At 55.0% G+C, this 17,276-nt stretch overlaps 1 protein-coding gene across 2 annotated transcripts in view; it reads left to right on the forward strand.

The window, feature by feature from the left end:
- The window catches only part of RASAL1 (RAS protein activator like 1), a 29,447-nt gene that overhangs the window by 6,728 nt on the left and 5,443 nt on the right, over positions 1-17,276 (forward strand). Inside the window, exons 3-15 of one of the 2 annotated variants that reach the window (XM_049619305.1) lie at positions 284-397; positions 536-597; positions 5,459-5,588; positions 7,650-7,731; positions 7,812-7,943; positions 9,588-9,676; positions 10,380-10,497; positions 10,621-10,774; positions 11,147-11,211; positions 11,481-11,593; positions 12,571-12,763; positions 15,756-15,893; positions 16,720-16,861. In XM_049619305.1, the coding sequence (XP_049475262.1) occupies positions 284-397; positions 536-597; positions 5,459-5,588; positions 7,650-7,731; positions 7,812-7,943; positions 9,588-9,676; positions 10,380-10,497; positions 10,621-10,774; positions 11,147-11,211; positions 11,481-11,593; positions 12,571-12,763; positions 15,756-15,893; positions 16,720-16,861 (1,532 nt within the window). Of the gene's footprint in view, positions 398-535; positions 598-5,458; positions 5,589-7,649; positions 7,732-7,811; positions 7,944-9,587; positions 9,677-10,379; positions 10,498-10,620; positions 10,775-11,146; positions 11,212-11,480; positions 11,594-12,570; positions 12,764-15,755; positions 15,894-16,719; positions 16,862-17,276 lie in introns of both variants that reach the window. The other variant, XM_049619306.1, reaches the window with a different exon arrangement.

Genomic DNA, 17,276 nt, shown 5'->3' on the forward strand with positions numbered 1-17,276 from the left:
GTGTGTGAGTGTGTGTCTGGGCATCTGTGTGAACGTGTCTGTGTTCCTGCGTGTGTATCTGCATGTGTCTGTAGGTAGGAACACAAAGATGTGTCTTTCTAGAAAACCCTGAGGATGCACATGTGTATCTGTGTATGTGGGGATGTGTCTCAGGCTTCCTTGGTGATCTGTGAGTGTCTCTTTTAGTGTGTACCCTTGTGGAAGTGTGTGTGTGTGTTTGGGTCCCCAGGCGTCTGCACCTATGTGGCCCACGGGTCCCCAGCCCCTGTGCCCTCTGTTGCAGAACAGCGACCGTGTGGAGGAGCCTGAGCCCCTTCTGGGGAGAGGAATACACCATCCACCTGCCCCTGGATTTCCACCATCTGGCCTTCTATGTGCTGGACGAGGACACGGTGGGGTGTGTGTGCTGGGGACCGCGGCTCGGGTACCGGAGGGAGGGTGGGCTGCCCCGAAGCAACGTACCCACCCGCCAGCCCTCGATGCCTGGGCCCGCGACTTGATGACGTGGACCCTCACCTTGCCTACCTTGCCACAGGCATGATGACGTCATCGGCAAGATCTCGCTGAGCAGGGACGCGATTGCGGCTGACCCCCGAGGTGGGCGAGGGCAGCAGGCTTCAGCTGGGCGGAGGGCCTAGGGATGGTCGTGCCTTGGCGGGGCGGGGGTGGGGGGGGTATTTGCAAGCGCGTAGCCAGAGGCGCGGGGAGGCACGGGGCCTTCAGTGGAGAGTTATTTCAGTTGATGATTTTTTTTTAAATTTAATTTAGTTTATTTATTGAGTGCTGTGTGCTGAACACTTTCCAAGTGCTCTTACAGGAATCAGCTCATTTAATTATTGCAATAACCCCGTGAGGTAGGTACTCTCATTGTGCCCACTCCGTAGGTGGACATACTGAGGCACAGGGGATGGGTTATGGGGCTTGCCCAGGATCACAGAGTTATTCAGTGGGACGTCCAGGATTTGAACCGAAACTGGCCAGTCTTGTGCTCCTGAGCCCGCACTGTGTGTGTTTTGTTCTCTGCTCAGGAGTGGTGTCCTGTTATTTTCACTGTACCGTATTTTGCCTTTCATTCACCACGTACCTGGGAGATCTTTCCGTATCGGTGCCCTAAGAGCCTCCACATTCTTTGGTCTTTGACTTCACGGCACTCTGCTGTGTGGACGCACCATCATTTCTTTGGCTGGTTCCTTGTTGGGTGGCACTTGGGTTGTTCAGTATCTCTCCCTAGTTCAAACGATGCCGCAACGAACAGCCTTGTACAAAGACGACTTCACCCATGCGCGAGTTGTATCGATCAGTCTGATAAATTCCCAGAAGTGCATTTGCTGGGTCATAGAGTACCCCCATGAGCACATCTGAGAGTTATTGCTAAGTTACCTTCTATGGAGGAGGTAACAAGTTGCCCACCCTGTACCTTTGCCAACGATTACCAAACTTCTGGTCTTGTATCTGATAGGTAAAAAAATTTCCTCTTCATGTAGGTTATTTTGTAGTTCTCTGTGATTGAGACTGAAAGCCTCTTTACATATTTAAGAGTCACTTTATTTCCTTTTTTGTTTGTCATTTATTTATATTGTATGCGCATGTCCCCCCTGCCCCACACTGGGTTGTTTGGTTTTTCTTATTGATGTCTAGGAGCTCTTTACATATTAGGCAAATTTAACTCTTTGCCATAGTAGCTGCAAACATGTGTTTCTCCCTTTGTCACTTATCTTTTTGCTTATCATTTCTATCTATCTATAAAATGTGTTTCTTTTTCTCTAGTTAACTTCGTCTTTTTTTTTTTTTTTTTTTGGCCCTTGATTTTCTGTGACCCCTAAAAAGGCCTTCCCAAATCTAAGGTTAGATAATATTTTTTACATGATCCCTTCTAGCAGTAATGTGTTTTCCTTTTTTACATTCAAGTCTTTGATCTATTTGGAACTTACCCAGATTCAAGGTATGGAGAGGGATTGAGCTTTATTACTTTTTATCTAGGCGACTACTAGTTGTCTCAATATCAATAATTGAATAATGTCTTTTTTTCATCAGTGGGGATTCGTTGAAAACCTATGTGCTGATCACGGCTCCTATTAATTGAGGGTGTACTCTGTGCCAGGCATGATGCTAAGAACATTGTATTTAGTCCTCACAAAACCAAGTGAAGTGTGCACTAGAATGATCTCGAATATATGGCTGCTGGGAAATTAGGTTTGGAGAGGTGAGGAGGGCCCTTGCCCCTCCTAGAAGTTGCAGCGGTGGGAGTTGAGTCCAGGCTGTGCCTGCTCCCAAAGTCTGTGTTTTCAACCTGTCTGCTGAGCCGTACCCACTGTGCCCCAAACATCCACCCAAGAGGGTGGCGTTAGATGATCGAAGTACGAGGCCAAGCTTCAAGGAGCTTATGGGCCAGATAGAAACACAAAACACATTCACACAGAACAAGGGGCAAGAAAAGCAAGGGAAACGGGCCATGCGTCTGCATGTGGGTGCTTTTTATTCTTTTTAAACAGGACAGAAATGTAGGGGTGGAGGCATGTGGAACATCACCGGCTTGACCGTGGATGAGGATAAGAGGGCAGTGAAGGCTAGTGTAGTCAAGGAAGCTTTCCTGGATGAAGGGGAATGAGTTATTTCTTGTTTTTAATGTTTATTTATTTTCGAGAGAGAGACAGAGCATGAGTGGGGGAGGAGCAGAGAGAGAGGGAGACACAGAATCTGAAGCAGGCTCCCAGCTGTCAGCACAGAGCCCCACACGGGGCTGGAACCCATGAACTGTGAGATCACGACCTGAGCCGAAGTCAGACATTTAACCGACTGAGCCACCCGGGCACCCCGGGAATGAGTTATTGCTTAAAGGTGCTTTGGCAAAGGCACTAAGGTGTGTCTCTAGATTCTCTCCTGGGGCCGGGCCAGATGGAGTACTTGGTGGGTCTTGACTGGAGGGGGCTGAAGGTGCCAGGCCAGAGTCTAGACTTTCTTCTGGCGGCACTGGGGAGCCACGGATGGTCCTTGAGCAAGACAGTGAGGAGACTGGAGCCGTATTATCAGAGGGAGGAGTGACGGGAGAGATTAGATACATTTTCACAGGATCTCTGTGCTGCTTTGTGGATATTGGATCCCAGTGGGACAGGAGTACATGTGGGAGATCAATTAGGAGTCTGTTGCAGTACTCCAGCGAGAGGAAGTTGATGGCATCCTGGATTTGGGGGTAGCAGCGAAGCTAGAGAGAGGTGAGGTGGAACTTCCATTTCTAGCAGCATGGGGCATTGGATCCTCCTGCAGCATAATAGGGACGTCCTGAAAGAAGGAAAAAGTCTCACCATTCTCCACTCTCCCCTACCCCAACCAGGAGCTAAAACCTGACAGGGAGTGGGGAACAACAAGCAGGGAGGTGGTAAGGAAAGATTCCTCTGGAAGTGAATGTCGGCATCACATCTAGAGTCAACAGAGAGACTGAATCTTGGACTGGGGATGCGGCAGATGTGACCGACCCTGAAATGTTCCCATTTGATTGAGGCCCTTAAAGTGTCCCAGAGTGAGCTCCAACAGACATGACTTTGCAGTCAGAGGTCACCACACACACAAGGCAGTGGGCCACCATGAGCAAATGTCAGCAGAAACAGTAACTACCGGATTTGAACCCACAAGGGCTTTAGATTTTGCAATTATGATACACAAAATTTTTAAAGGAATAAGATATTTAGGGGCACCTGGGTGCCTCGGCTGGTTGAATGTCCAACTCTGGATTTCTGCTCAGGTCATGATCCCAGGGTTGTGGGATTGAGTCCTGTGTTAAGCTCCAAGCTGAGTGTGGGGCTTGCTTGGGATTCTCTCTCTCTCTCTCTCTCTCTCTCTCTCTCTCTCCCTCTGTCCTTCTCCCCCACTTGTGCTCTCTCTCTCTCTTTTGCTCTAAAATAAAATAAAAACACAATAGCAACAACGAAAAGGAATAAAATATTTAAATAAATGAAAAAAGGCAACCACCAGAAAGGGCCAGCAATAATCATATTAAATGAAAGCAATACATTAAAAAGATAGGGACACCTGGGTGGCTCAGTCGGTTGACTGTCTGGCTCTTGATTTTGGCTCAGGTCACGATCTCGCTGTTTGTGAGATTGAGCCCCACGTTGGGCTCTGTGCTGCTTCTGCAGAGCCTGCTTGGGATTCTCATTCTCTCTCTCTCTGCCCCTTGCCTGCCTGTGCTCTCTCTCTCTCAAAATAAATAAAATAAACATTTTAAAAAGAACTGATTGGAAAAGAACTAGATCAAAGTTTTGGAGATAAGGAGTAGCCATTGAAATTTAAAACTGAGTGGCCGAGTTCAACAACAGAGCCAGAGCTGAAGGGAGAATTAGTGAGCTGGAAGAGAGATCTGAAGAAATGATTGAGACTTTAGCCCAGGGAAACAAGGAGGAAAATACAAAAGAGAAGCTCAGAGACCTAGAAAATTGTGGACAAGGTCTGACGTCCATTTTAATTGAAGTCCTATGAGGAAAGAATGGAAAAAGTTGGGGAGCGGAAGCGATTAAAAGAAAATGATGACCTGGAATTTTCCAGAGTGCAAGGAAGGACATGATCCTGTACGTAGCAATGGCATGACCTGCACTAAGCAGGACGAAGACCAACAACAACAACAACACACACACAAAACCGTCCTGACGTACATATGTGGTGATATTGCAGACCGTCAAATACATGGTCCTTAAAACCAAAGAGAAAAGGTAGCCCATTTACACAAAATCAGTTACCAGGCTGAAATGACTTCCCAATAACTACAAGGGAAGCTAGAAGTCGGTAGCTGATCTCTTCAAAGCGTTGAGAGACAAGAGAGACAGGGAGGGAGGTTGAAATTGACTTGACTGATTCTGGCAGGGAGTTGCCTGGACGGGGGCTGAGAGGTAGGAATGCCCAAGATTTTTTGGAGGGGAGAGTATGTTGGGATTAAATGACGGAGGCTTTGGTACACCAGGGTGAAGAGTGTGATAGTACATGGTTAATGGCATTGAACTTTACTGCTCGCATTCAAATCCTAGCTCTGTCCCTTACCAGTTGTGAGATCATGGGCAAAGCTCTTCGTCCGCTGTGCCTCACTTTCCTTCTCTGGAAGTGTGGATAATTACAGTACCTACATCAGAAGGCGAACATGAGAAGCCCATGGCTTAATATATATTTCATGAGGGTTTTTTTTAATGTTTATTTTTGAGAGACAGAGACAGAGAGCAAGATGGGGGGCAACAGAGAGAGAGGGAGACACAGAATGCAAAGCAGGCTCCAGGCTCCGAGCTGTCAGCACAGAGACCAGTGTGGGGCTCGAACTCATGAACCGCGAGATCATGACCTGAGCCAAAGTCGGATGCTTAACCGACTGAGCCACCCAGGGGCCCCTCCCTATGTTTCATGTTAATTGAATTTTTAAGTTAATACAATGCCAGAACCTGGCAGGTGCTTAATAAATGTTAGCGCCTGTGCCCTCCAGGAATTGACAGCTGGATCAACCTGAGCCGTGTGGACCCGGACGCAGAGGTGCAGGGTGAGGTCTGCTTGGATGTTCAGATGCTGGAGAACGCGCGGGGCCGTTGTCTTCGATGTCACGTGCTTCAGGCCAGGTACGGTCGTGATAGGGGATGGGGTGGGACTGGTCTGAGAATGAGCAAGAATTTGCCGGAGATTCCCCCCAGCCGTCTTGGCTTTTGAGACCACCTCACTCCTGGGGTGACGACCCCAGGGCTCACGTCCAGGATCCCTTGTGGGCAGACAGCCCCAGGGTCGCCAGGTTGGCCAGTTCCTGGGGTCAGAGCACAAGCAAAATCCTTGCTGGGTCCCCAGCGACTAGCAACCAAAGGCCAGGTACTCAGGCTGGCCAGGGTGTGCGTGAATAGGATTGTAAGTGATACATACCCAATTCATGCCAGCTTAAGCAGGTTGGTTTATATTAATGACGAGCGGCTTCAGGCATGTCTGGATCCAGGTGCTCAAACAGTGACAACAGGAATCTACGGACACCGATTTCTCGGCTATCTTTTGTGTTAGCTTCGTTCTCAGGGAGTGTCTCTCCAGGTGTGGGCGAGCAAAGATGATGCCAGCAAGTCCCAGGGCCTCCTACCAGTTTGGCAGGTCCAACTGACTTTCTCCTGTCATTTCCAGCCGATGTCCTGGGACTGATGTTTATTGGCCCAAATCTGGGGCACGTACCTATCTCTGCACCAAGGGCATGGACTCTGATTGGTCAGGCCTGAGTCCCGCACCCATCCCTGGAGTGGAGAGGTCAGCCTACCTAACTGATGTGAGCTGGGAGCGAGAGAGGGGAGGTCCTGTCGCAAAGAAACAGGAGAAAGAAGACGGATGCGGGACCGGCGAAACCCACAGATGACTGTCCAGGGGCGCCAGCTCATGGGATGTCCATCTTCCTTCCTGCCTGTTTGTCACCCTGCAATCCCCTTCTCTCTCCCTCAGCTCCCCCATCATTTGCTTCCTTAAATACTACCATCCCCTTTCCCCTCTCATCTCCCGTCTTGCCTTTCTGCCTTGTTTTCACATCTCACTCCCACAACCCTCCCTCTTGGACCGCTCCTCGCTCAGGTCGGGGACGATCTCTATTTCTAGTTTGCTGTGTGACCTTGAAGCCTCTTCTTGCCCTCTCTGTGCCTCTCCCACCACCTCCAGATTTCTGTCTCCAGCTGGGGCTCCCTGGGTCTGGATGGAGTACCAGGGTGGCGGAGGACAGACAAGAGGGCTGGACATGGGACAGGGGCTCCTCATCTGCTTTGTGCTAGTGGCCTCCTCCCCAGCCACAAGGCTGTGCAGGATCCTTGCGAGCAGGAGAGGGACTGATTGCTGTCGCTTAGCAACTGGGCCGGCTCCTAGGAGACCAAGGAAGGCTCTGGATGCCAAGCAGGGTGGGAAAGGAGCAGCAGGAAGAAACAAGCAGCCCCTGGTGGGGGCTGTCACTGGATTTGGGGGACCTCAGTAAGGAGGGGTTGGGGCAGCTGACGGAGGTGAGACTTTGGGGTTGTCATGGCAACCAGAGACTGGCGATCCTCGCCCCATGCCTTTTCTTGGGTCCTAGGCAAGGCGTGGGTATGAGTATTTGTTGAATGAATGAATGAATGAGTGAGTGAATGAATGAATGGGCAGAGCACTCACGTCCTGCCAGCTGCTATGCTAAGCCTTTTATATACTCAGGTCATTTAGACCTTGGCCCTCTGAGGTTGGTCTGTCATTATTTCCATTTTCTAGATGAAGAGACTGTGAGGCTCAGGGAGGCGAAGTGACTTTTCTCAGTGTCACCCAGCCGATGAATGGCGGAGCCAGGCTTTGAACCCCGGCATCCAGTCTCCTATCCAGGGGCTCCAGGGAAACTGAGGCTCCCTTCCCACTTCCCACGACGTCTTCACCTCCTGGGCTTTGTGGTTCAGGACTCGACCTTTTGGCGCCTCCATTTCCTCATCTGGAAAATAGGGGCGCAGGGTAGCCCTGGTCAACAGGAAGGGTTTGGAAGGGCAGGATGGGGGGGTGTTCCTTGCTGGGTCCCTACAAGGGGGCAGTTCATCGCCTTGCAAGCCAGAGGCATCTGAATGGTCTGCCCTGAGCCCCTTTTCCAAGGTCCAGCCTGGGTGTTTGTCCTTGGGGGTCCTGCGGCCCTCACCCCTTTCCTCATCTGTCTCCAGGGACCTGGCCCCCCGAGATCTCACCGGCACCTCTGACCCGTTTGCACGTGTGTTCTGGGGCAGTCAGAGCTTGGAGACTTCAGTGAGTGGTGGTGTGGGTCCAGGGAGGGGCGGGCCTCAAGATGGGCCCTCCTCAGCCCTCCCTCACTCCCCCTCCCCCAGACCATTAAGAAGACCCGCTTCCCACACTGGGATGAGGTGCTGGAACTTCAGGAGCTGCCAGGTGCCCCGGCCCCGCTGCGGGTGGAGCTCTGGGACTGGGACATGGTGGGCAAGAACGACTTCTTGGGCATGGTGAGCAACCCCCCCCCCCGACACCCTGGCTTCCCTCCGCCTCCAAGAGGGAAGGGGAGGGGAAGGGGCCGCGCATCCCGGGATCTGGAAGGATAGATGTGAAAGCTGTCTCGACTGGCTCCTTGGCCAGGCCTGAGCGATGGAGTCCCAGCTCCCCATCGTACAGGTGAGGGGACTGAGGCTCTCCGAGGGGCAGGAACCTGCCCAAGGTCACGGGGCAGGCCCAGATTCTCATTCTAGGGTGAGAGTACCCAGGATGACCGCGTGCTAAGTAAGTACTTCCCCAGCATAATCTAATTTCCGTACCGGTAGCGGCCACCCTGTGAGGTGGGGACTATTGTCTTCATTTCATAGACGGGGAAACCGAGGGTCATTCAGAGAGTTGAGTGGCTTTCCCCAGGCCCTATGAGTAAGAAATGGCAGAGCCGGGACCTGAGTTCAGGTTTCTCTGACATCACACTCTCAGCCCTTAACCCCTACCCCTGGAAGCCCTGGGCTCAAGGTCTTTCTCTTGGAGCCTCAGTTTGCGCATCTGTAAAATGAGCGCGATTGTCCCTGCCTCTCGGTGGTAGTGCGGATATAGTCCAGGCTGACAGTTTTTCAAAGGAGACGAGATTAGAGCAAGTTACAGGGAGGCTTGGTTGCCCACAGCCATGGAGGGGGGAATGTCAATGGTGCAGCTGCTTTGGAAAAGAGTCTGGCCGTTCCTCAAACGGTTAAAGACAGTTGTCACATGTCCCGATGGTTCCACTTCTAGGTACGCACCAAAGGGAAATGCACGCATTTGTCCACACAAAAGCTTGCTGGTGACAAGCAAGTGTGGAAGCAAAACCCAAATGTCCATCCCCAGGTGAATGAATAAATCAAACGTGGTGTATCTTACGAGGGACTGGGGCCCAGCCATAAAAAGGAAGGGCACACTGGCCCCTGCGACCTCGTCGATGAATCTTGAAAACATGCTAAGGGGAAGAAGCCAGGCCAATAAACCCACAGATTCTATGATTTCATTTCTGTGAGCTGTCCAGAGGAGGAGACGTAGAAGAAAGTAGATCACTGGTTACAGGAGCCGGGGCTGGGGTGGGAGCTGGGGAGGGACATCTAAGCCTATGGGTACAGGCTTTCGGGGGGGGCGGCTGATAGAAAAAGTTCTGAAATTAGTGATGATGGTTGCACAGCTCCGTGAGTGGACCGAAAACTTGTATGGGGTGCAAATTATATCTTTAGAATATTTTAAGAGAGAGGGGGTGGGGCTCGGGGGGCCTCCCGGGCTGTCTTTAAGCCTCTTGGCAGATGTGATTTGTGTCCCCAAACAGAGCGGAAAAGGCTCTCGGTCCAGGTATGTTGCCTCCGGCAGCTGTGTGACCTCGGGCGAGTCGCCCCGTCTCTCCAAGCCTCAGTTTCCCCAACTGTAAATTAAGGGTCCCGTGGAAGCCCTCAGGGTCCTGGCAGGAGCTGATGATTTGGGACTGGGGGAGGGAGCGTGGCTGCCGTTGCGCTGATAGGGTATGGTGGGGGAGAGGCGGTGGCCCCTGCCAGGCTGTGCCTCCCCTCCTTGGGTGGGCAGCCCGAGCCCTTCTAGGGCTGGGTGGGGCCTGGGCCTCGGCGGGCAGGGCTCAGCTGAAGGTCTGTGTGTCCCCCCTGCAGGTGGAGTTTCCCCCACCGGTCCTGCAGCAGAACCCTCCCCGTGGCTGGTTCCGTCTCCTGCCCTTCCCCAGAGCCGAGGAGGATTCTGGGTAAATGTAGGCTGAGCTCGTGTTGAGTGCTGTCTTCAGCTTGCGGGCACGTCCTCACGGGTGCCCCGGTCCGCCCACAAGCCGCCACCACGTCCCTTCGTTCACCCATTTGACAAGTGTCTGTCTCGCAACGTGCGTTTCGTGTGTGCAGATGGGTTGACCGTATACCCATCCACGTGTTTGCGTGTGAACGTGTCAGTCCCCACCAGTCGATGTGTGCTCGGAGCCCTGGGTCCCTCCACACCTGTCCACATCTTCTGTTCTTGTACACTGTGGACTGGCCACGCTGTTTTTATTTAAAAAAATTTTTTAAGTGTATTTATTTATTTTGAGGCGGGGAGGCGGGGAGAGGAGGGGCAGGGGGAGAGGGAGAGTCCCAAGCAGGCTGGTCAGCGCAGAGCCTGAAAGGGGGGTGGGGCTGGTCCAAACTCACGAACCCGTGAGCTCATGACCTGAGCCGAACGCAAGGGTCAGGTGCTCAACCCACTGAGCCACCAGGCGCCCCGTGGCCTCACTGTTTACGTTGACTGTACCCGTCCCTTCCTCTCTCTCCGTGTCACTATCCGTTCGCACCTGCCCACATCTGCCTTGTTTGGCTAACGTCCATGCTCCTTATATCTGTGTTCGCCCCTGCCTATCCTGGCCATCTGCCCCTGTGCACACCCGCCTGATGCTCTTACCCCTGGGGCCTGACCCCGGTCAGGGGGCAGCTGGGTGCCCTGCGGCTGAAGGTACGCCTCATCGAGGACCGCATCCTGCCCTCCCACAACTACCGGCCGCTCACGGAGCTGCTCACGGAGGCTGTGCGGGGCCCGGCAGAGGTGGGTGCCTCAGTCCCCCCCGGGGCCCGGCACCGAGGCCTCTCCCTGCTTCGGAGATCCCTACCTGGGCTCTTTTGCCCTCGGGGCCCTGGGCCACCTCTCCTGCCTCCTGTCCCTGCCCAGGAGGATGCCGCTAGTCCCCTGGCCGTGCTGGAGGAGCTGACCTCAGGGGACTGCCGCCAGGACCTTGCCACCAACCTGGTGAAGCTCTTTCTTGGCCAGGGCCTGGCCGGGCCCTTTCTGGACTATCTCACTCGGCGCGAGGTGACCCGGACCAGTGAGTTGCCTGCATGAGCCCCAGACGTCACTCCTCAAGGAAGGGGCCGGCGCAAGGTCTCTGAGGGAGAGACGGGGAGCCTCAGGCCGAGGTCAGGGGCTCCTATGTGTGTGGATGGGGGGGGTCCCTACACTGTGCACCGCCAGCCAGTGGGGACGCAGTCCCCGGTTCGGGCCCCGGTTTTGCCGCTCTTGAGCTGTGTGACCTTAGGCAGCTCATCTAACCACTCTGGGCTCCTCTACTGTGCATGAAGTTGATAGTACAGCTCTCCTTGGTTCCTGAGGCGGGAACGTCATGACTCCCTCCTTGGGTGGGCGGGGTGGGGTGGATCCAGCCCCCGATCCCAGCGGACACTTCCCTCTGCCCTCCCAGCCGACCCCAACACCCTCTTCCGCTCCAACTCCCTGGCATCCAAGTCAATGGAACAGTTTATGAAGGTGAGCAAGAGGCCTGGCGGGGCCCAGAGGTGGCTCCTTCGAGGGGACTCCCGGGACCCCGGAGCTGGGGTGGCCGAGCTGGGGTGCTGGTGGCTGGTGCCTGGCCCTGCCCTGAGTCGCACCTGGAGAGCGCCCCCCCACCTGCGCTCTTGGGCCTGCCTCAGTCTCCCTCTGAGCCTCTCCCCGCGTGCTGCCCCCCGCCCCTGGCTCATGGGCACGGCTTAGCCTCATCCTCAGCCCCTGCCCCACGCGGCGCCCCCTGCCCTCAGCTCGTGGGCATGCCTTACCTGCACGAGGTCTTGAAGCCCGTGATTAACCGCGTCTTCGAGGAGAAGAGATACATCGAGCTGGACCCTTGCAAGATAGACCTGGGTCGCACCAGGTGAGCGAAGCCCGAGGGGTGAACCGCGACCCTCTGACAGCCCCCTTGTCCGCCTGGGTCTGTGCCGACCGCCTCCCCCTCCCTCTGGCCCGGCCGCTGCATTCGGGCCGAGAGCCTCAGCCGTGAGCACCGAGCTCCTCCGGCTGGAAGGGGTAGTGGTCGTGGGCGGGCCTCCGAAGCTGAGCCCCCGGGTTCAGATCCCGGCTCTGAGGTGGGTGAGACGGACCCTACACCTGTGTGGGGACGAGAAGGAAGGGGATAAGTGCTGTCCCATCGCCCCCTCGGCAAAAACAGCTGCCGAGAACCTACTAGGCGCCAGACCCTGGCTGAACGCTGATGCCCCGCAGGGAAGAAGTGGATCCCAGTCCGTCTTCTAGGGGGAGGTGCATAATCAACTAAAGAAGGTTATTGAAGGTGATCGGTGGAATGGAGGAAGACAGAGCAGGGGAGCGTCGTGGGAAGTGCCGGGAGCAGGGGAGAGGCTTGCAATATTCCCTAGGGTGGTCACAGGGAAAGCCTCACAGAGAAGGGGACTGTTTCAGCAAAGACTGGCAGGAGGTGAGGGAGGGAGGCGTGCACAGATCCGGAGGGGGAGTATCCCAGGCAGGGGGAACAGCACGTGCAAAGGCCCTGAGGTGGGAGCGTGTGTCCGGCATGTCCACACTGACAAGGCACCGAACCGGGGTGTGTGATGACGTGTGACGGGGAAGGGATGGCCTCTTTGAGGCGGGCACGCTGAAGCTAAACGTGTGCACAAGAGTGTCCCAGGCAGAGGGAACAGCATGTACAAAGGCTCCGAGGCAGGAATGAGCTCAGCGTGTTTTTTAAGCAGCAACAAGAAGCCGGGTGCGAATGGTGGGAGGGGAGGTTATGGGGGTGGGAGGGGAAGGTGGGTGCTCTGAGCTCGGTGGGGGCTGGCGGAGGGTTTTGAGCGGACAGATGCTGGGCTCTGAGGCACAGCCACTCTGTTTCCCCAGGAGAATCTCCTTCAAGGGCGCACCCTCCGAGGAGCATGTGAGGGAGGCCAGCCTGGGGCTGCTGACGGGCTACCTGGGGCCCATCGTGGATGCCATTGTGGGCTCCGTGGGGCGCTGCCCGCCTGCCATGCGCCTCGCCTTCAAGCAGCTGCACCAGCGCGTGCGAGAGCGCTTCCCCCAGGCGGAGCACGAGGTGGGCCACACGTTCCCAAGGAGCAGATGGGGAGACTGAGGCTGGCGAGGGGCAGTAGCTTGTCCAGGGGCGTACAGAGAGGCGGGGCAGAGGTGGGACAGAATCTGGGTCTGTGGGTCTGGGATCCAGGGGCAGTAATAATGAAAATGATAATAATAATAATAATAATGGCAGCAGCGAATGCTGTATCTAGTCCTTACCCTGGGTGGGACCTCCTCTTCCTCTCGCATTACCTTACCTCGCCTTCCCATCCACCCTATGGGGTGGGTACCAGTATTCTCCCATTTTACAGAGGAGGAAGCAGAGGCCCAGAGAGATTAAGTCAAATGGCTAGGAAGGGGTGTTGCTGGGATAGACACCCATCCAGGCACCTGGCTGCTGAATCTGCTCGAAACCACCAAATAATAGAATCTGGCACAAAGTAAGTGCTTCTTAACTTCAGCGGTCAGAGAGACAGAGAGAGAGGGCATGTCGGCACACAGTAGGCGCCTCGTAGCAGACGCCCCAAGTGGTCTAGAGATAAATCCCTGCATGTGTTACTGCTTTGCCAATGTTAATATAAAAGTTGCGAGCGCTGCAGGCCTCAGGAAGGTGAGATCAATGAACGAAGCAGTCAAGGTGTGGGGCAGGCACTAGGGCGTCGTAGGGACTGTGGCAAACTGGAGCCCCCACAGCTTGTCTTAAGGGGGCAGCTGCAGAATTCAATCACTTATTGCCAGGCGGGAATGGGGACCCGGCATGGCCAGCTCTTCAGAGTTTGCTTTCTTTCCTTTTTTCTTTTTTTTTTTAAATGTCTATCTTATTTTTGAGACAGAGAGAGACAGAACACGAGCAGGGGAGGGGCAGAGAGCGAGAGGGAGACCCAGGATCCAAAGCAGACTCCAGGCTCTGAGCTGTCAGCACAGAGCCCGATGTGGGGCTCGAACCCCTGGATCGTGAGATCGTGACCTGAGCCAAAGTGAGCGCTCAACCGACTGAGCCACCCAGGCGCCCCAGGGGTTATTTTCTAAAGCCAACATTCTGGATTTTATGTGAGGTCGCTCATTTTTAAAACGTTGACTCCGGGGCGCCTGGGTGGCTCAGCCGGTTAAGCGGCCGACTTCGGCTCAGGTCACGATCTCGCGGTCCGAGAGTTCGAGCCCCGCGTCGGGCTCTGGGCTGACAGCTCGGAGCCTGAAGCCTGCTTCCGATTCTGTGTCTCCCTCTCTCTGACCCTCCCCTGTTCATGCTCTGTCTCTCCCTGTCTCAAAAATAAATAAACGTTAAAAAATAAATAAATAAAAAGATACCCCCCCCAAAAAAAATAAAAGGTTGACTCCAGTTCACCTAAAAACAAGAACAACATGACAAAACTTTGAGCCAGTTACTACACGTTGGCGGCTGGCCTGGCCTGTGGGTTACCAGTTTGAGCTCCCCTGGTTTAATGGTCAGCGTGCCTCCCAAGGTGGCTGTTGGCCTCACTTACAAATGACATCAAATCAGGCCAGCTCTTAATGGAGCGCTGATGTAACGGAAATGTGGGCGGGGCGGGGGGTTCACTCTGCCGAATAATCTAAGACCTGCTAAATGTTGGAGAGGTAACGGCCCAGTCCCTAGAGCTTGAGTTAAGAGCCCTTGATTATGCCATACTTCTCCCCACTCTCTGCTTACAGATGGGGAAACTGAGGCCCAGAGAGGTTAAAGAGCCTTGGCCGAGGGTGGTGGACTCAAAGTTAGGCCTCTGGTCTCCCCAGCGGGGGTCCCTTCCTTCTCCTCTCAGCCTCCGCTGAGGAGTGAGCTCTCGGCCTCCAAACTGGGACGTCGCTTGATTTACGCCCCACTTTGCCAGGCTGTCGCCTGGACTGGAGGTGCTAAGTGGGACAGAGCTGTGACGGGGGGAGGGAAGGGGAGCGGGAGGCCAGACAGCCTGGCCCTTGTGGGGAACCCAGTATCGGTGACACCCAAGTGTCCCCCGGTCCTTAGCTCCCACGGAGGGGCGGAGGCCATGGCACGGAGCAGGGACTTCCTCAGGCCCATGAGGGTGGATGGGGTCATGGAAACCCAGGGGCACCCCTTTCTCTGCCACCCTGACACCCGTTCCACCTTAAGAAAGGAGGAAGTCAAAGAGCTGATCTCGAAGACTAAACTTACCCTGGAATATGGCAGTTGAGGGGGTGGTGGCCTCGGGGGCAGCTCAGGGGTCCAGAGGAGCGGGGCTGGGGGCAGAGACCCCCCTTCCGGGCAGTGTCAGGCATCCAGCTTTAGGCAGGGTTCACCGTCAGCGCAGAGGAGACGGGGAGAGTATTGTCTCATGTGTGAATACAACCCCTAAATAAATACCGGAGCACATTTTTGGGCTAAATACAGCTGGGCAAGTGTGAAAGGTGGGTGGGGAGTGATCTGGGGAGAGCCAGAGGCACCCAGGATAAAGGCACGCCCTCTCTCTGCTGGAGCTGGAGGAACCAGCCTTGTCTGCGGGTGGGCCAGGCCCGGGACTCACACAGAGGGGCCAGCCAGACCGGGTTCTCTCCTGAGCCTCCGCTTCCTCATCCACAAAATGGGGATAATAGCACCTACCCCCTAGGACTGTCGCTGGTTCAGATCAGTCCCGACGCTCAGCACAGTACCGGGGGTCGAATGCCGGAGGGTGTGATGGAGAGCTGCGTGTTCAGATCCTGCCTGGGTTCAAATCTCGGCCCTGGCACTCCCAGCTGTGTGGCCTTGGGCAAGTCACTTGGAGTCTCTGAATGTCTGCTTCCTCATCCGTGAGCGGGGAATGATGATGGTGCTTCCTTCACGGGGCTGGGCCCTTAGCACGGGGCTTGCAGTGGAGGGTCGGTATTGTTCCTCTGCTTTCCAGGGGAGGAAGCTGAGGTCCAGAGAGAAAAAGCCGTCTTGGCGGACCAGTGTGATCTCCCGGCCCATCTCCCATCCCACTTGCCCTTGCCTCAGTTTCCCCATCTGGGATGTGGGTTCCTGGGGGGCTCTTCTCACCTGCGGCTCCTCTCGGCAGGATGCGAAGTACCTGGCCATAAGTGGCTTTCTCTTCCTGCGATTCTTTGCCCCTGCCATCCTCACCCCGAAGCTGTTTGACCTCCGGGACCAGCATGCGGATCCCCAGACCAGCCGCTCCCTGCTGCTTCTTGCCAAGGTGCTGGAAAGGGAGTCCCACAGCCTGGGTGTTCTTCGCCAGGGAAAAGCACAGGAACGGAGCCGGAAGGCCAAACCTGCCGAAATGGTTTGAGACCCAGAGAAACCCGTCTGAAACACCCATTAGCCCTCCCTCCTGAGTGTGAAGGCGTTCATTCCATTATCCAACTTCTTCTCTTGGAACGAAAATTCTGCCCTTTCAGGAGGAAAGTGGGAAGCAGGCTAGTCGTCCTGTGCGCCTTAGTATGAATTAGGCCATCATTTGCGAAGTGGCCATATTTTGAAGTTCTTTTCCTTTTTAGGTTTTTTGAAAGTTGTTATTCATTTAAGCAATCTCCACAGCCAACAGGGGGCTCGAACTCACAACCCCAAGATGAAGAGTCGTGCCCTTTTTTTTTTTTGTCCTTAGAGAGAGAGGGAGAAAGCACAAGTGGGGGGGGGGCAAAGGGAAAGGGAGAGGGAGAATCTCAAACAGTCTCCACGCCCCGTGCAGAGCCTGATGCAGGGCTTGATCTCACGCTTTTCTGACTGAGCGAGCCAGGAGCCCCATATTTTGAGGTTCTGATGGGTTCCAGAGTGTGCATGAGAGGGGTCAGGCGGTCCTGGGCGGGGGAACTGAGCTCCGGAGGGAACAGTGTAAGGGTGCTGGGGGTGCGTATCTGTCCCCAGGGAGGGGTAGGTATGACTCCAAGCAGGTGCTGCTATGAGTCTCCTTTCACTGAGCACTGATTTGGGAGTTAGGACTTGCGCGCTCCGTTCTGGGGCCACGGAAGGCCCTACCCCCTGAAGTGACCTTGGCCCTGGCGTCCCCTGCTTCTCTGTGCCAGGCTGTGCAGAGCATCGGAAACCTGGGCCAGCAGCTGGGCCAGGGCAAGGAACTGTGGATGGCCCCCCTGCACCCCTTCCTGCTGCAGAGCATCTCACGTGTGAGAGACTTCCTGGACCAGCTGGTGGATGTGGACGGGGAGGGTGAGTCCCGGTGTTTCTGCCACATCTGGCCTGTCACTCTACTTGGCCCTTGGGACCCGCCCTTGCTCTACCCCTGCCGGCCCCGGCACTGAGACTGTGGACCTGTGGGTCAGCTCGTCAGTCAGCTAACACTCCCTGGCCCCTTCTGTGCCGGGTCCCAGAGATGAACAGAGCTCAGGCCCCGTCCTCCAGGCCACCACGGCCAGTGTGGTGGGTGGATACCATCACGTGGTGTCGCGTGACCAAAAAATATCTATTAAGTGCTTACTGGACACCGTTCCAGGTGCCGGGGAAACGGCAGTGGACGAGACAAGAAATTCCTGCTCTCGTGGAAATTTTATTCTCACGGGGACCACAGAATTTGAGTTAGCAAATAACATAGTGTGTTGGGGAGTAAGTAGAAAAAACAAAGGAG

Source organism: Panthera uncia (assembly GCF_023721935.1).
Source record: "Panthera uncia isolate 11264 chromosome D3 unlocalized genomic scaffold, Puncia_PCG_1.0 HiC_scaffold_8, whole genome shotgun sequence".
NCBI lineage: Eukaryota > Metazoa > Chordata > Mammalia > Carnivora > Felidae > Panthera > Panthera uncia.